The 24,101-nt window shown below is 35.0% G+C and overlaps 1 protein-coding gene across 2 annotated transcripts in view; it reads right to left on the bottom strand.

Annotated features, from left to right (window-relative positions):
- The window catches only part of INTU (inturned planar cell polarity protein), a gene marked incomplete at its 5' end in the record, with an annotated part of 89,794 nt that overhangs the window by 14,381 nt on the left and 51,312 nt on the right, over positions 1-24,101 (bottom strand). For both annotated transcript variants that reach the window (XM_080797595.1, XM_080797594.1), the window contains 6 exons: positions 794-856; positions 6,214-6,267; positions 7,791-7,980; positions 11,528-11,605; positions 17,925-18,014; positions 23,449-23,567. In XM_080797595.1, the coding sequence (XP_080653721.1) occupies positions 794-856; positions 6,214-6,267; positions 7,791-7,980; positions 11,528-11,605; positions 17,925-18,014; positions 23,449-23,567 (594 nt within the window). The remainder of the gene's footprint in view (positions 1-793; positions 857-6,213; positions 6,268-7,790; positions 7,981-11,527; positions 11,606-17,924; positions 18,015-23,448; positions 23,568-24,101) is intronic.

Raw genomic sequence — 24,101 nt, 5'->3', positions numbered from 1 at the left:
TACTTCAGTTGGCTTAAAATATTCCAGTTTCAAATGGAATAAAGACACAATAAAGATAAATTTTTTTTTCCTGAGGTCAATTAGAGATCCAAGATTTATAAAAAGTCAAGTCTACAACAGATAGACTTTAGCACAAAACAAGATCACCTGAGTAGCATAAGCCCGAGTGTTTGGCAACATTAGAAAAGAACTGAATTCTGAGGATGGAAAATGGAGAAGAGAAGCAAGAGGGAAGGTGAGGAGAGACCTAGTTTTCACTGTGTACCATTCTGTTTCGTCAGATTCTTTTTTAGGTAGGTTTTAAATTGTGTTTAAAAATCTTCTTGAAATATGAAAATACTTAAATTCATTTGATGCTTAATTTGCTGTATGGAAGTCAACTAACTGTTAGATTTACTAAAAAGATACAGGGTTATGTTGAAAATAAGAAAAAAAAGTACACTCACTGCTGCAAAAAGAAATCATTAAAGTATTGCTTTTCTCTCTTACACATTTGGTTCCTTGAGTATTGTTTCTCCTTTACAAATCCACAAATGCTTTAGATCAGGTTAGATCAGTTTGCTTTAGATCATTTACATCAGAAATAGTTATTGTATTTGTAAATATGTAGGTACCAGCGTCTTGGCTTTTTAAATTTTTATTTATTTATTTATTTATTTTAAACCTTAATCTAACAGTAACAACCTTCAAAGGAAGAAATGTATTTTCATGTTTGTAGAAGTTTGAGAAAATTTGTTTTATGTCTGTTCCTATAGCAGTTGGACATTTATAAAAATTTCAAGCTTCAACCTACCTTGTAAAATAGAGAAGACCCTAAAATTGTATACAGCCGCCTCATGTCATAGTAATCCTCAGACTGGGGAAGAAAAACCACAGTGGATTTATATTCTGTTTTTTTCATGATAAAAAACATCTTAGTTAAGTTACAATGGTTAAAATGGCAATTACATTGCTTAGTAACTGAACTTTTCATACTGCCTTCTTTAGAAATGAATATACAAGGGTATTAGGAAGAAAGATAATGTGCATGTATTTTTGACGGAAAACAATTTTATTTTTTAATCTTTTACAATACTGTTGATTAGAGATATCAAAGAATAGAACATATGATTAGTTACTATAAGAGGGACTGAAACAAGTCTATCAAGACAAAAAGCTTCTACTATATATCACCTAAAATATCCCATATTACCAAATAATATTTTTAAAGGTATAATTTGATAAAACCTATTTGGGAACAACTGATTGGTATATATATCTATATCTATATCTATCAAATACACAAACTCTTTGAGTAATTTCAGTTCCAAAAATCTACAGAAATGCTCAAACAGGAGAATCAAGATTTTTGTATAAAAAGTTAGTAGCAGAACTATTTGTAATAGGCAAAAATTGGAGATAAAGTCAAGTGCCACAACAGAGAATGGTTAACAAAATTAGGTATGTTCATACTATAGACTATCATAGGTCTGTTAAAAAAATAAGGTTGATCTAAATGAGCAGGCACAAAATGTTTTAGGGTATACTGTTGAGCAAAGACTGCAAGCTACAGAACAAAATATTCATTATGATCTAATTTTTTAAAAAGAATAGCATCCTCAATGATATACATGTATGTGTATACACATGTGCTGGTGTGTGTGTACCTATGTGTATAGAAAAAAGAATGTTTCTTATGGAAGAATATGTTTCAAACTGTAAGAAAAGTTAAATTAGAGATAGATCTGGGGGGGATGAAGAGGGAGGACATTTGTTTTTAATAACCATGCTTACATTTTACCCAATTATGCATGTATTACTTTAATAATCTAAAAAAACCCCAAAACAACGAAACCTAAAGAAAACTGAAAAAACCTAAATATTTCTCAGTTGGAAAATGGATAAACAATGTGAAACATGCATACAATGGAATACTACTCAGGAGTAAAAGGGACTAAACTATAGATGCATACAGTGGCATGAATGAATCTCAAATGAACTACGCTAACTGAACTAAGTCAGGCCCCTCAAAATTATCTATTATCTAATTCAGTTTATAGGGCATTCCAGAAAAGGTAAAACCCATGGGGACAAAAACAAATCAGTAGTTGCCAAGGGCTGGAGGTAGGTAGGGAGAGGGGCTGACTATAAAGGGGCACAGAAGAATTTACCAAATATAAATTATACCCTAATAATAATTTTTAAAACTAAAGAAAACAAAATTAGGATGTAAGATTAAATCTTAAATCTAATTTCACAAAAAGTTTAGAATAGATCCTTATTTTCATTTTTTAAGGTAAAATTCATTGTGAATTGTTCTGCAAGCTTTAAAAAAAGATTTTTTTATTTAATTGAGAGTTGGGGGTGGGGGAAGGGCAGAGAGCGAGGTAGAGACTCCTCAGGCAGACTCCACCATGAGCATGGAGCCCGATGCGGGGCTTGATCTCAGGGCCTTGGGATCATGACCTGAGCCAAAACCCAGAGCTGGCCACTTAACCAACTGAGCCACCCAGGTGCCCCTGTTCTGCCAATTTTGGCAAATGTGTATAGTTATGTTAAGTGTCATCAACATCAAGATATATAACAATTTCATCAACACTCTTGCCAAATTTTTCACTGGGTAGTATTTCCTTGCATGACCATACCACAATTTGCCTATCAAGACACTGAGGGACACTTGAGTTACTTGAATTTTTTCCAGTTTTTGGCTATCACAAATGAAGCTGTTATGAATGCTTGTGTATAGGTCTCGTATTGACATAGGCTTTCATTTCTCTGGGGTAATTAGAAGAACAGAATGGCTGAATCATATGGTAGGTGTATATTTAGGTTATTAAAAAACTGCAAACTGTTTTCCAAAGTAGTTGTACCATCTGACATTCTCAATTTATCAGTTTTCTTCTTTCTTTATATAGGTTGTGTCTTGATGTTGTATCCAAGGAATCCCAATAGAACTTTTTCTAACCACAGAAAATATTGTTAGTTCCAATGCTCATTAAAGTGATGTTACATAAACCAGGAATTAGACTTTTATTGAAACCTATTAGATGTAAGTTCCTAAAACCTCGAATTTTTAATACTTTAAACTGTTCCTAATGCTTAGTGTCTGTCTAAACATTCTACATCAGTGAAAAGATTTATGACCTATGAAGAGTTCACCATGTTTAAGTTTCCATTATTTTTACAAACAAAATATGCTTCCATTTGCTCAGGATCTTAGCTAAGACTAAACTATTCTTGGGGCACCTGGGTGGCTTAGTGGGTTAAGGATCTGCCTTCAGCTCAGATCGTGATACTGGCATCCTGGGATGGAGCCTCGTGGAGCTTGCTTCTCCTTCTCCCTCTGCTGCTCCCCCTGTTTGTGTTCTCTCACTCTCTCTTTCTGTCAAATAAAAAACCACTGATTAAAAAAAAAAAAAAAAAAAAAAAAGACTAAGCTACTCTTTGAAGCAATCAAGATTTCACCAGTAAGCTTATGATCCAGCCCTCACTGCTTCTACATCTAATTTCCCATTTACTTTTTTTTTTTTTAAGGATTTATTTATTTATTTGAGAGAGAGCAAGTGAGCATACAAACGGAGGTGAGGGGCACAGGGAAAGAGAGAATCCTCAAACAGAATCCCTGCTGAGTGGAGCCCAAAGTAGGGCTCCATCCCAGCACCCTAAGATCACGACCTGAGCTGAAATCAGGTCACTTAACCAACTTAGCCACCCAGGCCCCCACTGCCCCCACCATTTACTTTTTTTTTTTTTTTTTAAAGATTTTATTTATTTATTTGACAGAGAGAGAGATCACAAGTAGGCAGGGAGGCAGGCAGAGAGAGAGGAGGAAGCAGGCTCTCCACAGAGCAGAGAGCCCGATGCGGGGCTCGATCCCAGGACCCTGGGATCATGACCTGAGCCGAAGGCAGAGGCCTCAACCCACTGAGCCACCCAGGCGCCCCAGCCCCCACCATTTACTTTTAAAAGAACTTTTCTTTTTTCTTTAAAGTAGGCTCCATGCCCCACATGGAGCCCAATGTGGGGCTTGAACTCAAGACCCTGAGATAACACCTGAGCTGAGATCAAGAGTTGGACGCTAACTGACTGAGCCACCCAGGTCCCTGTTAAAAGAACTTTCCTTACTGAAAATTTCAGCACATACAAAAACAGAATTGTATAATTAGGCCTTATGTGCCCACCATCATCCAGCTTCAAGACCAGCACATGGCTAATCTTGTCTCATCAATATCCCTCTCTTTCTTCCCTCTCCCTGATGAATTATTTCAAAACCAGTAATAGATGTTATATGATTTCACCTACAAATACTGCAGAGTATATATCTCTAAAACAGAAGGGTTTAGAAAAAAAAATATGTAATACCATTACCACATCAAAAGAATTATTCTCACCTAATATCCAGTTATCAATGTTACATTTCCTTGATTGTTTCAAAGAAGTTTTGAAAAATTTTATCTGTTTGAATCAGGACCCAAGTAAGGACCCATGTATTAAAATTGGTTGATATGTTTCTTAAGTCTCTTGTAACTGATAGGCTCTCTCAGTTTCTCCCTGTTCCCTTTTATTTGTTGAAGAAATTGTCTTATTGTGTTTTATAGTCTGGACTTTGATGATTATAATCTCCCTCCCCCAAATAGGATCATTTAACATGTCCCTTTGTCCCTAGTATTTCCTATATGGTGGCAGTTAGATCTCAAGACCTCATCAAGTATATTTGATAGAAAATTTGTGTGCTTCCATCATAAGCCATACTACCTGGCTGTCTTTCTTTTCATGATGTTAAAAACTACTGATGGTAGGGGCGCCTGGGTGACTCAGTGAATTAAAGCCTCTGCCTTCGGCTCAGGTCATGATCTTAGGGTCCTGGGATCGAACCCCACGCTGGGCTCTCTGCTCAGCAGGGAGCCTGCTTCTCTTCCTCTCTCTCTGCCTGCCTCTCTGCCTACTTGTGATCTCTGTCCGTCAAATGAATAAACAAAATCTTTAGAAAACTGATGATCTTTGCTTAGACCTATTAATTCATTGGGAAGATTGCAATATGGTAATATTCCAGTTCTGTCATCCTTTCTTGGTATGTTAAATAGAATACTTCCATAAAGAGAACGCCCCCTCATCTCTTTTTGGTAACCTTGAGGTATAGTTCAGATAGGAAGGGCAGATAAATGTTTCTTTCTTTCTCTTTGTTGTCAGTTTTCACAGTAATGAATCCTCCAAAGTTGACCAAAAAGTTTCTTTTTCTTGAGTACAATTATGAACTCATGGACTTCAACATATCTGATGGGTTTCAATCTGCTGCAGTTATTACATTTACAGATGCTCAAGTGGGAGCCTCTTCAAGTTGTCTCTTAATTACTTGAACCCTATTATTAACTCCAGCATATTTTTTAAAAAGATTTTATTTATTTATTTGACAGAGAGAGAGACAGTGAGACAGGGAACACAAGCAGGGGGAGTGCAAGAGGGAGAAGCAGGCTTCCCGCCCAGCAGGGAGCTTGATGCGGGGCTTGATCCTAGGACCCTGGGATCATGAACTGAGCCAAAGGCAGGCGCTTAATGACCAAGCCACCCAGGGACCCCACAGCAGCATTTTTTAAAGCTTTCTGGATTTCTGAAATAATAAGATGTTGCCAGGCTTATCTCGTATATTTTCAGCCCCAAATCTGCAATCAGCCATTTCTCTTAGGAGTCTTGGTTTCTTTTAGTAAGAAGTATTATTTACGTACCATAGCCTGGGTGCTAATGGCATTCATCACCACTGGGATGATCACTATTTCTAGGCCTTTTTACTGGACAGAGTTAGGAAATATATATATATACACACACACATACATATATGTGTATATATATGTTTATATATGTATGTATTTTAAAGATTAAAAAACATACTGGTACTCCCAACTGAAATTTATATCTATAGGGTTTTTGCTTACTTTAGTATTACAATTCAGTTATTTACTTTATTTTAACATTAATATATGTCCTTTCTCTCAAAGCCCAGTTCTTAAAGATTCTAAGTGCAATTAATCATTATGTATACCTTATGAACAAATAATTTTAACTGAGTGAAAAATTTTAAGGCAAGCAAAATAGATTCTGTTCATGTCGAAATAGAGACCCAATGCTACATATTTCAAGATTATTACATGCTCACTTGAAAAATATTTAGAACAATGGCTGATTTATAAAATATCAAATCAACATTGAGCTTTTCCTAAAATCCATTGGTTCTCTCACCAGTTCTGCAAAATCTGCAGCCTCCAAGTCACTCAATGCTGTGTCTAGTTCCATCTATGTGAAAAGAAAAAAAAAAGTAACACAAACCATTTAACTCATATTATTGTTTAGTAATGGCCTCATAAAAGTGCTTAATAATTAGTTGAAGAATTGAGTAAGTATATTTCTCTTTTGTGATATTTAAGAAATGTCCCCCAATAGAACACGTTACTATTAAGCTTTGGAATTATAGAAAAATATTTATTTAACATACATTTTTCAGTTAAATCTCGATTATTATGAGCTTTATTTATTTATTTATTATGGGCTTTAAGATGAGCTTTATTCTGTATTCAATGCAAAATAATTTCTGGGGTTAAAAAACTGCTTTCCAGTTTTGAGTTGGAAAATTTTTGAAACTATTAAAATTCTTAAGAGGAAAATAATCAATCTTAATGTACTCAAACTATTTTGAGGGTTTTTTTTCTCCCCTCTATTTCCTATATATTTCTCAGCAGTTAGATTCTTTGAAAATATCAACATTCTTCCCCGTGTCTTTCCTATGTTCTATATAAAAGGACCCTTAATCTTTACTTATGGATTAAAACATGAAGGCAAGCATTCCCCTGGAATCTGGCACAGTTTAGCTTCCCTACAGAGTTATTAGAAAAATCTTACTTAGGATTTAGCTTTTGTTTCTATGGAAATTGCCTGAACTCTTTCATGTATTTGTTCCTCCATGAAGCATTCCAAATTTGAAAACAGAATAAATTTAATTTGTGGTTTAATCTGTAATGCATATATATAAATTGAAAACTATTGGTAATTAAAGCTTATAGCATATATGTGATTTGTAGGGAAAAAAAAAGATATCCTTTTTTTTTCTTTTTCTTTTTCTTTTAAAGGCCAAGGCACTCTCTGCAGGACTGTTTCACAAACTGTGTCTTACTGAGATAACTAAAGCTTTGGAAACATTAGTCATGCCTTTCAATACTTTCCACACACTATGACTTATTACTCATTTGTGATTTACATTTTTCTGCATCTAGCAAATATTTCGTGTACTCTTTTTTTGGCTATGGTTTCTCTTGTGAAAAACTAAAGGACAAAAAGAAAATTATCCACTTGTGAATTTTGATCTCACAAATGTTAATGTTTACAGGTTGCTATTTCCACTACTGAACTCTATAGGCTAATGTACAAAGTTACTAAAATTGTTTCTTCACATTCCTTAAGACAATAAACAAAGGATCTTTTCTCTTAAATTAGTACAGTGTACCGTAGGAAAAATGACATTAAAAAAAAGAGGACATCTGAACAAACAAAAGGAAAACACACCACATAACTATGATTTCTGAAAAGTATTTTAAGTTTGGAAAATGCTTAAATGTTAAAGTAAGATGAGAGAACTAATTTCTATCTAGAAAGAAGTATTCCTCTTTCTAAGTTCACTGTACTAGACCTCCTACTTCATTAACCAATGCCTTCTTTTAACTCTTACCCACAATCCTGAAAATAATAAAAAGTCTAAGAAAGAGAGAAGATAAAAAATTACAAGGCAACTGGTTCTGATTTTTATTTATGACACCTGAGATTACCTTGATTTCCCGTGGAAGCGTGAGCCATCGAACTCCTGGGAGGCCGTCTAAAAGCACTGCGCTAGAAGCATCATATTGTTGTGCACTCGGACTGGTACCAGAATGTAGTTTAGCAGGGTGAAGTGCTCTTTGAAAGAACAAGTTGAAAAAATGATCCAAACGAGGAACATTCTCAACCTGGCAAAAGGCACTAAAGAAACAAGAGCTGTAAGTCAGAACAACATGTGAAATGGTGGTTATCTTTTAAATGCTCCTAAGGAGACTGGATCTTTCCCAACTTACATAGGCTCTCTTCCTTACTCCTCTCCCTTATGAAGAATTACTGCTATAATGTTACTGATGGAATGTGTTAAGAAGTTCATCCTGTCAATATTTTTTACCCAAAAACCTACTTTCAAATGTACAGAGTAGATGATATTATGGGAGAACCACAGGGCTAACACAAATGGTCTATCTATGACAGAATGAGCTGAAGTACCCTTTTTGAAGTAAGTTGCTTTTACCTTATCTCTTAGCCATTTAAACTCCCAATACCTTTCAGGCAAGATGGAATAATAAAGAGAGTTAGAGTTTTGAAATAGAACATATCTGACTTTGAATCTTATCACTCACTGCTTTTAGTAGGTAGATATCTCAGGAAAATCATCTAATCTTTCTCTGAACTTTTGTTCCCATCTCTAAAAATGGGGATAATACAACCTGATTCACATGTGAAGTACCTAGTACATAAGTACTTATTATACTTACTACTTATTGAATACAAAAAGCACATAATTAGCCTAAGTAATTTTCCCCTCTTCACTAATGAAAGCAACACTATTGAAGGACTCAAAGAAAGAGAGAGGAAGGGGAGACAGACAAAACATTTGTTTTTAGCCATGCAAAAATAATAAGAGCATTGCCTGCATCCTTTCATTGGAATAGCCTGCTGGATAATACGATAACTAGTATATGTACCGCATCAGAATAATATTCATGGATTCATTCAACAAACAGCTTAAGTGCCAACTGTGTTCTAGGCACTGTTCTCACTGCTGGAGGTACAGTAGTAAAAATATCAAGACAAAAGACAAGGTCTCTGTTTCCGTGGAGCTCACATTTTAATGGAGAAAGACAACAAATGAACAAACAGTAAAAACATGAACTCGTACAAAGGGCCATAGAGAGAATAGGATCATGTGAATGGGTGATGTGACAGATCAAAAGTTGGGGAAGAGTCTTTGAGAATGGGCATTTAAGCTAAGATCCCAATGTCAAGAAGATCCAGTGAGAGGAAAAAGCACAAAAGCTGACAAACTTGGCCAGGGTACCCAGAGAAGAGCACAGAGGGGTGGGTGCGGTTTGAGATCTGAATCAGAAAGGTAGGCATGAGCCAGATTATAATGTAAAAAGATAGTTTTAACTGCAGTTGGAAATTTATTAAAGTGGCAAGGAAACCATTTAGATGGCTGTAGTAGTGAGAGATGCTGGTGGCTGGACAGGGCTAACAGTGAAGATGTAAAGAAATGAATGGATTTGAGATATGTTTTAAAGACAGACTGTTTAGAATTTGCTGATAGTTTGGCTAGGAATAGTGAAGGAAACATATCTTTGATCAAAACACTAAATTTTGCGAATATATAATCAATCTTCCATGCCTTATAAGGAACTAACTAGCTTACAATTTAAAAAAAATTAAGTCTTTGGACTTTTTAGTCTTATAATTTTTCACAATGTGCTTTTAATATATTTCATGATTAGAAAAAACTTATTAAAAATTGCTACAAAATGACTACTAACAGCATCTTGGATCCATACTGCTTCTTGGTCTTAAGAACTCAATGGATCTTCACATTTACTATCTTAGTTAGCCTTTCAAATTCTCACCAGAACAAGAAAAAACTAAAATTTACTGCCAATTTGGTGATACTTCCAAGTAAATGGAAGCTAAATTTCAAAATGAAATTCACAGAAATTAAGTATCCCCCTGCCTCTAACCTAGTCCACTGTAACTTGCAGAACCCTGACTAATTGTCTTAAAGTATGGAATTCATTGCAAGAATTTAATCTTTAATTATCTCTGGTTTTATAAAAACATAAAGCTTTAATTAAGTCAAAACATAGCAAGATTTGCTCACCCAGTGTGAATTTAAGGAGGTAGTTTACAACCATATCCTTACTCTTCGTTGATTAAAAATTTCCTTATTTAACTGAAGGTAAAAGCATTGTTTGTGGTTGCCTTTCCTTTCGTAGTTCACACGTTTGGGAAATGCTAATTAGTAATTGGGTTTGAGAGGATTTGTCTCTTCAGAGGCTCTTGGAGGAGAACTCTACAAACTAGACAATACTGATGACATAGCCACAAAAAAATCCTTTCAAGGCTGCTTTGAAACAGCAACAACAAAGATCCACAATAGAAAGGACAGAGAGCCGACACCACTATGATTTGGGAAAACATATAAACTGTTTCTGGATTTTTATATTGATATTTTCTTAAGGTTTTGAAAGCAAAGGTATCATTTTAGCTTTCTGAAGTACTGGGACTTAGAAAAATCCCACAAACAGAAAAAATCTATTTTTTATCCAAAATTTTAGGGGTTCAAATGTCGAAGTTACCTCAAATTGCCTCCTTCAGATCAAGAAAGATGTATCATATTTTACTGTAAGGTTACAAAAGCAAGAAGCAGGAAAATATGCATAATATGAGCCCACATATATTAAAAAAGAGAGTATGTAGACTGTATTCATATTGTATAGGAAATGTATGTAATAATACACATGAAACTAGTCAATACCTTTTTTACTGTGTCATTTATTTATTAGTGCACTTTTTTTACTAAAAATTTTTTAAGTGGGATGCCTGGTTGGCTCAGTTGGTTAAGGGGCTGCCTTCGGCTCAGGTCATGATCCCAGCGTCCTGGGATCGAGTCCCACATCGGGCTCCTTGCTCGGCGGGGAGCCTGCTTCGTCCTCTGCCTCTGCCTGCCACTATGTCTGCCTATGCGCTCTCTCTCTCTCTGACTAATAAATAAATAAAATCTTAAAAAAATAAATAAATAAATAAAATTTTTAAGTAAGAAGTATCAAATTTTAGGACAGTAAATTTGACAATGCTCTTATAAAACCAGAGAAAAACACAACCACTTATTTGAAACCTTCTTACTCTTTTCTGGATCTGCTTTGAAATGCTCTTACATTTGCTACTATAGAAATATATCAAATCAGAATATAATTGTGATTTTATCACTATTTCACATTATTTCACTAAACTAACATAAGACCAAAAAAGAAAAAGAATGAATCAAGTGAAAAATGCCTAGAAGTATAAAATAAAGCCACTAATAAAGAAGGAAAAAATCAGAGGAAGAAGAAAAAAACCAAATAACTAACTTGCCAATCAAGGAAAAGTATTAAGTACAAAAGAGATTTAGAATCATATACTTAAAACTTGAGACTCATGTTTTATAAGCATTGATATCTTCATTATTTTTTTATATTTTCTTATTAACTTTTAATTCCAGTATAGTTAGCATACAGTGTTATGTTGGTTTCAGGTGTACAACACAGTGATTCAACAATTCCATATATCACCCAGTGCTTATCATGTCAAGTACACTCCTTGATCCCCATCACTTATTTCCCCCATCCCCTCACCTACCACCCCTCTGGTAACCATCAGTTTATTCTCTGTGACTAAAAGTTTTTTTTTAAAAAACAAATAAACAAAAACTTGAGATTCAGTTCACATAAGTACTTACCTATCTAAAGAACCATACATAAATTTTAAGGTTTGGACAACATCTTCTATCATATTCCTCAGCTGAGGAAGAGGAACTCTAAAAAAAAGCAAAAATGCATTTATAACATAACCAAATGATACATATTTAAGAGAAGCAGAACATCTTTACATTTTACACGAAAAGAATGTGAAAAGTCTGTGGGTTAAATGCTAGTATAGCTGGTTGTTCATTAAAGACTCCGCTGTCTAGATTTGAAATTCGAGCATGTGTCTAGTAGGGACTTGATATCACTACCTACAGAGAAAGTATTTAAGCCTTTTTAGGGTTTAGTTTCCTAGTATATGTCACAGAACCATTATCCCTCACGTTAAATGTTTTGAAGCATACAGGAAACACAGGAGACAAATGAAAATGAAAACACAACGGTCTAAATCTTGGGGATGCAGCAAAAGCTGTTCAAAGAGGGAAGTTTATAGAAATACAGGCCTACCTCAATAAATTTTGAAAAGTATCAAATAAACAACAAAACCTTACCCCAAAGGAGCTAGAAAAAGAACAAAGCCCAAAGGCAATAGAAGGAAAAAAAAAAATAAAGATAAAAATAAGATAAAAATTTAAAAAAAAGATAAAGATAAAAAAATAAAGATAAAAATAAGATAAAAAATAATAATTTATAATAATTATATAATATAATATAGTATAATTATAATTATATAATATATATTATATATATTATATAATATATAATATAATTATAAATATAAATATAATAATTATAATAATAATTTTTAGCCATGCATTCATGATAGATCATATCTCTTTCTGCTGAAATTAGATACCGTTAAAACACAATTGTTTTGCTATTTTTCATTGCAGCCTCCTTTAGAGTTCCTGTTTGTGGTATAAAAACACGTCCACAATTCAGCACTCTTCCCCTCAAGAAGTAGAGCTTAATTCCCCTCCCCCTGAGTGTGGGCTGGACTTAGTTCTCACTTCTAACAAATAGTAAATGGGGAAATGACTGCATCATTTCTAAGACTAAGTCAACTTCCTCGTTTTCTCTGTTTTGAAGAAACCTATCTCTCTATCACTTGCTTTGGGGGAAGTCAGCTGATGTGCTGTGAGAAACTCAAGCAGCTCTAGGGAGAGATCCTTGTGGCAGGGAATTAAGGCCTCCTGACAATGGCCAGGTGTGTAAGTCATGTTGGAAGCAGATGCTCTAGCTCCAGTTCAGCCTTCAGATAACTGTATCCTTGACCAACATTTTGACTGAAACATTAAGACAGATCCTGAACCAGAATCACCCAGTTAAGTTGCTCATGAATTCCTGACTCACAAGAACACCTATGAGATAATAAACGTCTACTGTTTTAAGTCCCCAAGTTTTTCGTAATTTGTTATCCAAGAATAGATAACTAATGCATTGCTATATAATGAAAGAAATCTGGTTAACAAAATTATCAATAATAGAGAATAGTCATATTCATGTTCAGATTGGCTGTATAATGCATTTTTAAAAAAAGATTTTATTTATTTATTTGACAGAGAGAGAGAGACAGTGAGAGAGGGAACACAAGCAGGGGGAGTGGGAGAGGGAGAAGCAGGTTCTCCACTGAGCAGAGAGCCCGATGAGGGGCTCGATCCCAAGATCCTGGGATCATGACCTGAGCCGAAGGCAGACACTTAATGACTGAGCCACTCAGGTGCCTCTGGATAATGCACTTTTGTAATACTTTTTTCTTCCTTGGGAAGCTTAAAAGCAACACCAAAAGAAAAGTTATCTAAACTTGTATTCTCTAAAGTTGTGTCACTAACATACTATAGTATTTATTTTGATATTTGATTACTATTTGGTAGACAATGTATGATTCCGTGGACCAAAAAGTTAAAACTAAAATGCACTTATAGTTTAATAGAAGTTGTCCATTTTTTTTTAAAAAGCGGGGAAGGATCTAAATTACAAATTTTTAAAAAAATCACTGAACAGGGACGTAAGACTCATCTAACATTAGTTAAATCCCTCTCCTTGAGGCTGTTGTCCATATTCCTATCCTATTTCCCCACAGCCTTTAATGTCTAATGACATCAGGGAAGCAATGTGGTAGAAAGAATTCAGAAAGACTCTCCTTCAATTTGCAATTCTGCTTTTTGCCAGTTATGTGACCTTTGGCAAGTTATTTAATCTTCTCTTGGTTTTACTTTCCTCATTTATAAAATGGGGCCAGAGATCACGAAGTACATCTGGAGCTGATTTTGAAGATTAAATGAGTTTAATGAATTTAAAGTATCTAATGCAGTCCCTGGGTTCACAGTGTGCTCATTATAAATGTCAACCCAACTCTTAGCTCCAACTATAAAAATAAGATATATTTAAAAATACTTGCAAAAAGTTAAGAAGGAGAAAACAATAATATAAGACATACCATTAGAGACATCACTTTAAAGTTAAATATTTCTTACAGTTGACCCTTAAACAATTCAGGGGCTAGGGGTCCCAATACTCCAAGCAGTTGAAAATTCAAGTACAACTTTTTAACTCCCCCAAAACTTAAATACTAATAGCTTACTGTTGACTAAAAGCCTTACTGATAACATAAACAGTTGTTTAACACATACTTTGTACATTACATGTATTATATACAGTATTCTTACAATACAGTAAGCTGGAGGAAAGAAAATGTCATTAAGAAAACCATAAGAAGAGAAATTGATACCATAAGTTTGTATCATCTGTTTACAAGATGAATCATCTATTTGTTAGTACCTGTGTCAATACTGTCTTATATAATATAAAACACTACAGATGTTACACATGTTACTGACACTAAACATCCAAAATGAAGATAATGCTAAAAAGAAATAGAATATTTATTTACAGACAATTCATGCATTCATAACAAAGCAGCAGCAATATGATTTCTTTATGGTAGCCTAATTGACAGCATAGCTTCATGGCAGCCTAACCCATAACACTAGAGAATGAAGCATTAAAATATTTTCAGGGCATGCCATATTATATTCATAATACAGTACTGGAAACACTGTTACTTTTTTTCTTAAATCACTTACCTGTGATGGTAGACTGATATGCAGTTTTCCCCTATTACAAGAAGAGGAGGCATACTGTATGGTAATATAATTTTTTTGAAAGAAAGTTATAAAATAGAAAAATAACATAATATTAATTTTATGTTAAATATCAATCGCCTTATATCTAGGTAAAGACATACTATCCCCTTCCACACGAGTCTTGCACACGGTGTTCTACACAATCAATACTTAGATGATGATGACGACGACACAGCTCTTGCTGCCCAATTATCAGATTTTCACATGAAGACACACACATACACAACAGATAAGTTTATTAGCTACATAGCATGATGATTATCTACTATTCATTCAGTGGACGTGGGTCATCATAAAGATCTTCACCCCCATCATCTTCATGTTGAGCAGGCTGAGGAGGAGGAGCAGGGGTTGGTCTTGCTGTCTCAGGGGTGGCAGAGGCAGAAGATGTGGAGGTAGAAGGGGAAGCAAGAGAGGCAGGCACACTCCGTGTAACTTTACAGAAATACATGGTAATTTCTCTGCTTTTTCATTTCTCTAAAAACATTCCTATATGGCATCAAACTTTCTTCCACCGTTTGCTTTATTATCAGTGCCCATATCATAGAAGGATCCATGTTGTAAAAGAAGTCAAAAGCAGTCCTGAATAATCAGAATCCTTCTGCCAGATTATCTAGTATCAGTTTTTTTCTGGCAGTCCTTCTTCTATGTCTTCTTCCTCATCATTTAGCACTGGTTCAGAAGTGCTCATTTTCATCAAATCATCTTCTGTTCACCGCTCTGGTATGGTGTCTATTAGCTCCTGAATTTCGCCAAGATCTCTATCTTGAAACCCTTCACCTCCGGTCTTGCCACCTTGTTGCCATATCCAATACTTGGCATGACTTCCTTGACTGGCTCTTTCATGATTTCCTTTATCGGCTCTGTCATAAATCCTGTGAAGTCATGCACAATATCAGGACACCATTTTCTCCAGCAGGAATTTATTGTTTCTGGCTTGATGGCTTTAATGGTCTTTTCGATAACAACAATGGCATCCTCAGTGATGTAATCCTTCCAGACTTCCATGTTCTATCAGGGTTCTCTTCCATAGCATTGACAATCCTTTCCATAGGGTACCATGTGTAACAAGCCCTAGAGGCTGAATTAGAGATTGCTGTTTTGGGGGGCAAGTAGACTGACATCTTCAGTGTTGAACTCATGGGGTTCTGGGTGGCCTGGGGCATTGTCCAATAGCAAAAGAATTTTCAAAGGCAAAGTAGTTTCTGATTTTAGAGACAAAGCATCAACGGAACCAATCCAGAAAAAGGGTTTTCAATGTCCAAGACTTCTTTTGGTACAACCAAAAGACTGGTTGCTAATATCTGGTGTATCTTTATCCTTCAAGGTTTGGGGTTAACGAGCTTTATAGATAAGGGCAGTCCTGATCATAAACCTGAATGTGTTGGCATAAGAGGGTAGAGTTAGCCTATTCCTTCCTGTCTTAAATCCTGGTGCTCACTTTTCTTCTTTACTAATGTCCTATGCAATATTTTTTTCCCTCCAGAATAGGGCAATTTTGTCTGTATTAAAACCTTGAGGCAGATATTCTTTCTCCTCACTGATTTTCTTAATGGCATCTGGGAACTCATCTGCTGTCTCTTAGCAGAATCCGCTTCTCCTGTTATCTTGACATTTTTAAAGCCAAACCTCCTTGTAAAATTGTCAAGCCACCCTTTGCTGGCATTAAATTCTCCTGCTTTAGAGTCACCTTTTTTTTTTTTTTTTGCCTCAAGTTGTCATATAGTGACTGCTTTTTCTCAAATCATATTAGAGTCTATAGGTATGCCTTTCTTATAGTAATCCTACACCTACTTAAAGTTGGATTTTCAATACATGATAAAAAGATATTTCACAGAAAGTGCAGTGTTTTTGCACCTGCTGGCATAACTGCAGTGATAACTTCATGAATTTCCTTTTCCTTTTCACAATGGCCTGTACACTGGATTTATTTATCTTGAAATGGCGAGCAACCCCAGGTGCAGACCTCAATGTATACTACATATCAAGCAATTCAACTTTTTCTTGTAATGTCATAACTTTCCTCTGCTTCTTGGGAGCACTTCCAGCATTACTAGTAGCACTTCATATGGGTCTCCTGGTGTTATTCAAGGCTTACAGTATTGCACTAAACACATTGAAAAATATGCAAGAACTGTGAGAAACCACTTTTTACTGCAATAAACAATTTACTGGAAAGACAAACTGTTCACACAGAGATGATTAGTGTCATAGGGAGTTTTAAGCAGATAATCATAACACAAGCTCACCGCAACAGCAATAGGAGGTGGCTATGAAATTCTTACAGTAGTACAGTATGCACTACAGTTAATTTTATGTAGTTATTATTTAATACTGCATCTTTATTTTATTCACATCTCTCTCAACTGTGAATTGCTCCATTCAAGTGTTTGTATGAGTTTTGATAAATTTTAACTTTAATAATAGACTTGTGTATATTTTATGATAATGATGATGAGACAGACTAGTATCTAAATATATTTTATGTATTCATGATATACTTTTTTCTCAATTTTTTTCAATATTTCTATGCTATGCAGTTTATCTGCAAGTTTTTTCATATTGTCACAAATCTCCAAAAAATTTTCCAACATAGTTATTGAAAAAAACCCACGCATAAGTGGATCAACACAATTTGAACCCATGTTCTCCAAGGGTCAACTCTATTTTGTCAAGGGCCCTCAACATCAGGGCCAAACACCTTTCTACTTGACCTTTAATTCTCCAAAATCTCCAACAGTAAAAAACTGCAAATACATAAAATCCATACCACAATCTTGTCAAAAGTTTGAGTAGAGAAGGTCATCTCTCAGCTCCATACTGGCTACATCTCAGAAGGAAGTGTTCTGAAAGCCGGACCCCTAGAAATTGTTTCCAGCACTTTTCTGTTTTGTTTTCAATTAAGTAATTATTTATTTATTTTGAGAGAGAAAGAGAACAAGTGGGGGAAGGGCAGAGGGAGAGAGAGAGAATCTCAAGCAGGCTCCATGATCAAGTGTAGAGCACGACACACGGCTCTATCCCAGGATACTGAGATCATGACCTGAGCCAAAATCAAAATCAAAGAGTTGGACGCTTAACTAACTGAGCCAGACAGGTGCCCCTTTTCTGTATTTTTAAATACCAAATTAGCATGGTAGCTATTGTAGTGGTGCAACAGATCTTTAAACTGTAAAACCGAAAGACTTTGCTTTCGCCAAAAAAGTCATAATTTTAATGAAACAGACTTTGTTAGCAGTATTTCAGAAATGATTTTAAGGTAAAAAAAAAAAAGATCTCAACTTACTTTTCAGCAGGCAGGCCAATTAACAACAACTTGTCCGATTCTTTCCAATAAGCCACATGGATTTGTTTCCCATCTAAAAGAAGGGATGAGCTAAGAAAAAGTAGAGTGAAAATAAAGTTAGAATATCTTTAAATGTCATAAAATTATGAACAGTCACTCATAAAAGATTACATATAGTATGATTTAAGAACTGCATGCTTAATAAGCAAATTTCTTGGCATATACCTAACTGTCACACAGAAAGGGCAAGTAATTATATAACAACAACAAAAAATATTCTGAAATATTTTTTAGAACTTATAAAAAAGCTGTAGGCCAAATGAAAGTAGACCTATTACAGCCAAAAGTAGTGAAATTCTTTAATTAACATTAAATGACTACATGCTACTTTTTTCAGAAGAAAGCTCCCATTAGCATGCAAATTTAACAAATCTTTTCTCACTGCCTATTTATAAACATGATTTATTAAGAGAAATTACAAAAATAGGAAGACACAGTCCCAGCTCACAAGATAATAATTCAATATAGGACAAAGGTACATAAGCAAGTAACCAAAATATAAGTCAGATTTAAACATGTTCTCAAAGAAATGTTTAGAATAATGTATATATTCATTGTGGTGATGGCTTCAGGGTCTATATGCCTCTGTTGAAACTGATCAGATCGTACATTTTACATATATGCAGTTTACTATACTTCAATCAATTGGAAAACTAAATGTGATCTAAAAAGAGATATATGATGAACTATGAAAACATGGAGAGCATAATGATTCCATCCTGTAGTGTGGGCAGGTAGTAGGAAGAAAATAAAATGAAAATATACTCAGTGTTTTTTTTTTCTTTAAACTAGAATACATACATTAGTCTATCTGCTGAGTCCTTAGGATTTAATGTACCTTCTATACGGCAGTAGATATTATTGTTATTTTTATTATAATCAAATGCATACTACTTGTGAGACATGATATTTTTTAATCTTTCTAACATCTTCTTCAGGCATTACCACCACTGTTTTTTAAAATTGTTGTTAATAATCGCTTCTCGGCCTTTTGGCTAAGATCAAGTGTAAAATTGTTAAATTTTTATTTAGATTCCAGTTATTTAACATACAGTGTAATAATAATATCAGATGTACAATGTAGTGATTCAACACTTCCATACACCGGGTGGGTGCTCATCACCTATTTAGCTCATTCCCCTACCCACCTTCCTCCCCACACCAGAAGTTGTTCTCTATAGTTAAGAATCGGTTTCTTTGTTTGCCTCCCTCTCTCTTTTTATCCTCCCTTTGCTCAACTGTTTTTTTTTCCCTTAAATTTCACATGAATGAAATCACCTGGTATTTGTCTTTCTGACTTATTTTGCTTAGCATAACACTCTCTAGATCCATCCATGTCATTGGAAAGATAAAGACTTCAATAAAAAAGAGAAATACAGGCCAGTATTCCTGATGAGCATGGATGTAAACATTCTCAATAAACTACTGGCAAACCAGATCCAACAATACATTAAAAAAATCATTCCCCACGATTAAGTGGGATTTATTACTGGGTTGCAAGGGTGGGTTCAATATTTGCAAATCAATCAACATTATAAGCCACACTGATAAAAGGATAAGAACCATATCATTTCAGTTATAGATACAGAAAAAGTATTTGACAAAATATAATATTCACTCATGAAAAAATTCTCAACAAAGTAAGTTTATTTTATTTATTTATTTTATAAGATTTTATTTACTTATTTGAGAAAGAGAGAGAGTAAGAGAGAGAGAGAGAGAGAGATCACAAACAGGGGCAAAGGGCAGAGGGAGAAGCAGACTCCATACTGAGCAGGGAGCCTGATGCGGGGCTCGATCCCAGGACCCTGGGATCATGACCTGAACAAAAGGCAGATGCCTAACTGACTGAGCCACCCAGGCGCCCATCTAAGCAGGCTTGGAGGGAACATATTTCAACAAAATAATGGCCATATATGAAAAACCCACAGATAATATCATTCTCAATGAGGAAAAAGAGCTTTTCCTATATGGTCAGGCACACAACAGGGATGTCCACCTTCACCACGGTTATTTAACATAGTAATAAATCCTAGCCTCAGCAATCAGACAACAAAAAGAAATAAAAGGCATGCAAATTGACAAGGAAGAAGTAAAAATTTCACTATTTGCAAATGACATTATACTCTGTTTAGAAAATCCCAAAAACTCCACCAAAAACCTGCTATAACTGATACACGAATCTAGTAAAGTCCTAGGATACAAAGTCCCAGGATACAAAATCAACATACAGAAATCTATTGCATTTCTCTATACAAGTAATGAAGCAGCAGCAGGAGAAATTAAAGAATCAATCCCATTTACAATCATACCAAAAACTATAAGATACCCAGGAACAAACCCAACCAAAGAGGTAAAAGACCTGTACTCTGAAAACTGTAGAGCACTGATGAAAGAAACTGAAGAAGGACACAAGAAGTGGGAAGACTTATTCCATGCTCATGGATGGAAAGAACAAATACTGTTAAAATGCCTATACTAGGGGTGCCTGGGTAGCTCAGTGGGTTGAGCCTCTGCCTCAGGGGCCTGCGATTGAGCCCTGCATCGGGCTCTCCACTCAGCAGGGAGCCTGCTTCCCCCCTCCCTCTCTGCCTGCCTCTCTGCCTACCTGTGATCTCTGTTTGTCAAATAAATAAATAAAATCTTTAAAAAAAAAGTCTATACTACCCAAAGCAATCTATACATTTAATGCAATACCTACCAAAATACCACCAGCATCAAAATACCGCAAAGCAAGAACAACCAATCCTAAAATTGTATGAAACCATAAAAGACCCCAAATAGCCAGAGCAATCTTGAAAAAGAAAGGCAAAGTGGGAGCCATCACAATTCTGGACTTCAAGCTATACTACAAAGCTGTAGTGATCAAGACAGTATGGTACTGGCACAAAAACAGACACATAGATCAGGGGAACTGAAAAGAAAACCCAGAAATGAACTTAGACCTATATGGTCAATTAATCTTCAACAAACAGGAAAGAATATCCAAAAAGAAAAAGACAATCTCTTCAACAAGTGGTGTTGGGAAAACTGGTCAGCTACATGCAAAAGAATGAAACTGGACCATTTTCTTACACCACACACAAAAATAAATTCAAACTGGATTTAAGACCTAAATGTGAGACATGAAACCAATAAAATCCTAGAGGAGAACACAGGCAGTAACTTCTTTGATATTGGCCATAGGAACCTCCTTCCAGATATGTCTCCTAAGGCAAGGGAAACAAAAGCAAAAATAAACTATTGGGACATCATCAAAATTAAAAGCTGCACAGCAAAGGAAACCATCAACAAAAGTAAAAGACAACATATGGAATGGGAGAAGATATTTGCAAATGACATATCTGATAAAGGGTTGGTATCCAAAATCTATAAGGAACTCAAAAAATTCAAAGCCCCCAAAATGAATAACCCAAAAAAAAAAAAGACATGAACAGACATTTTCCCAAAGAAGACATCCAAATGGCCAACAGACACATGAAAAGATGCTCAACATCGATCACCACTAGGGAAATGCAAACCTGAACTACAATGACGTATCACTTCACACCTGTCAGAATGGTTAATATCAACAATACAAGAAACAGTAAGCGCTGGTGGTCAAAGGGGAACCCTCCTACACTGTTGGTGGGAATGCAAACTGGTGCAGCCACTCTGAAAAACAGTATGGGATGTCCTCAAAAAGTTAAAAACAGAACTACCCCATGATCCAGCAATTGCACTACTAAGTATTTACCCTAAGAATACAAAAACATGAATTCAAAGGGATACATATACCTTGATATTTATAAGCAGCTTATCTATAATAGCTAAATTTTTTTAAAAAGATTTTATTTATTTATTTATTTGACAGACAGAGATCACAAGTAGGCAGAGAGGCAGGCAGAGAGAGAGGAGGAAAAAGGCTCCCCGCTGAGTAGAGAGCCCAACATGGGGCTTGATCCCAGGTGACCCTGGGATCACAACCTGAGCTGAAGGCAGAGGCTTTAACTCACTGAGCCACCCAGGCACCCCTATAATAGCTAAATTATTGAAAGAGCCCAAATGTCCATTGACTGATGAATGGATAGAAAAGATGTAGAGTGTGTGTGTGTGTGTGTATAAATATAAATGTATGTGTATATATATAATGGAATATTACTCAGCTGTAAAAAAAAGAATAAAATCTTGCCATTTGCAATGATGTGGATGGATGGAGCTAGACAGCATTATGCTAAGTGAAATAAGTTAGAGAAAGACACATACCATATGATTTTACTCAACACTTCTTTTTAATGCAAAAAAATGTTTTTTAAAGATTTTATTTATTTATTTGACAGAGAGACAGAGAGAATGAGAAAGAGAGAGCATGAGTGGAGAAAGGTCAGTGGGAGAAGCAGATTCTGTGCCGAGCAGGGAACCCGATGCAGGACTCAATCCTGGGGCTCCAGGGTCATGACCTGAGCAAAAGGCAGTCACCCAACCAACTGAGCCACCCAGGTGCCCCTTTTTAATGCAAACTTATACATGAAATGTAGCCTCGGTTACTGTCTTGAAAATGAACCCCATGGTTAAATATAACTTTGATTTAGAAAAAGAAATTCTCCTTCCTATTGTCTTGCCGATCTTATCTTTTAAAATCATACAAGTGTCATTTTTACCAGAAGATGGGAAAAGTTAAAGCCTTAGAAAATCTAATTTTATATTTTATATATTATGGAGCTCTTAAAAAATTTGAGATAAATGCCTATTTTGTAAAGTCTAAAATTGTTGAATTAAGGAAGAAAAATGGGTAGTAATCCCATTTATTTATTTAATTTTATTTAAAAAAAATAAAGTAAAACTCAAAAGTTTTCAGCATTCTCCCATAAATTAACTGTGGCATTTCAAAGTTAGGGCTTAATAAATGAATGTGGAATGGGATATGTGGCTCTATAACTGACTATATGGTATATTTTGTTTTTCCAAAAAATTATTTCACATAATTCTTGCTTATCCATCATTGAGTGAACTTGCACAGACGATAACTGCATTCTGACTCTTCTTTTAAAAGTATATGTGTTTTCTGTATTTTTCTGTCATACTTGTAGAACATGAAAAATTCAGTGTTCAGTCATTCTTGCCAACCACAGAAGTATTGCCTAGCGAGTTAATAATCAAGACAAAAGCATGAAAAAGCCCAGACTCAATGTAATGTCATGCTTAAGAGATACTACCTTCATGAATAAATTCTAAAATGTAGGTCCATTAGTCCACCTTTGTGATTTAAAGTGTGCCAAAACACCCAGATTTATAGCTGTATTGAGAACCTAAACCTTTATATAGGTGACTGCTAGAAATAATTTGGGTGAGAAACAAAATACCTACAGCTATATCTGCTGTATGGATATCTATATTATAGATATAAATATATTTGTATAATAGTGAACCGAGGTACAGCACTTGAAAGAAACAGAATTAAAGCTAAATAAAAATCAATTCTTACCTAGTAACTTGTGTCCCAGTTACATTTTCCAACATGTCACAGAGTGTGAGAAATATCCCTCTCACACTTTTAAGTTTCTGAGATGCATCAGATATTGGACAATGATAAAGAATTTCCTGCTGTTAGATGAAAAGAAATAGAAATGATCAGCCTCCCGTATTTTCCAACCATTATTTTGGTCATGGAAAGTTCAGAATTCACTATTAAGAAAAGAACAAAAAATCAATCTTTTCAGCTTCAAAGGAAGCTTTATTCAAACAAACACAAGGAGGGAAGTATGTCTGGAATTTTAACACATTACCTAGTATTTAAAACACTACATTTGAAAGTAAGTTACAGACTGTCAAAACTGGTCATAATATCAAAATATACACTGAGTAGGGCACTGATTAGTTAGAATGATTATAATTAATTTCACTGTTTAATTACTTTCATTACTGACATTTAATAGATAACCTTAGTCATCTTTGGTGAAATCATCATTAAATCTTTATTTTAACCTGAGACAACACTGCAGTTAAATTTACAAAGAACACAAAATTATAGTAGTGCAGATAGAAAGCAGTATTTATGATGTTATAATATCTTATCTGTCTTAAATTTAAGAGGGTTTTCCCACCACAAGTTAATCTGAATTCAAACTTTAAAAGAAA

Source organism: Martes martes (assembly GCF_963455335.1).
Source record: "Martes martes genome assembly, chromosome: 2".
Taxonomy (NCBI): domain Eukaryota; kingdom Metazoa; phylum Chordata; class Mammalia; order Carnivora; family Mustelidae; genus Martes; species Martes martes.
Note: the sequence above shows the minus strand (reverse complement) of the source record. Positions and strands in the feature narration are given on the sequence as shown.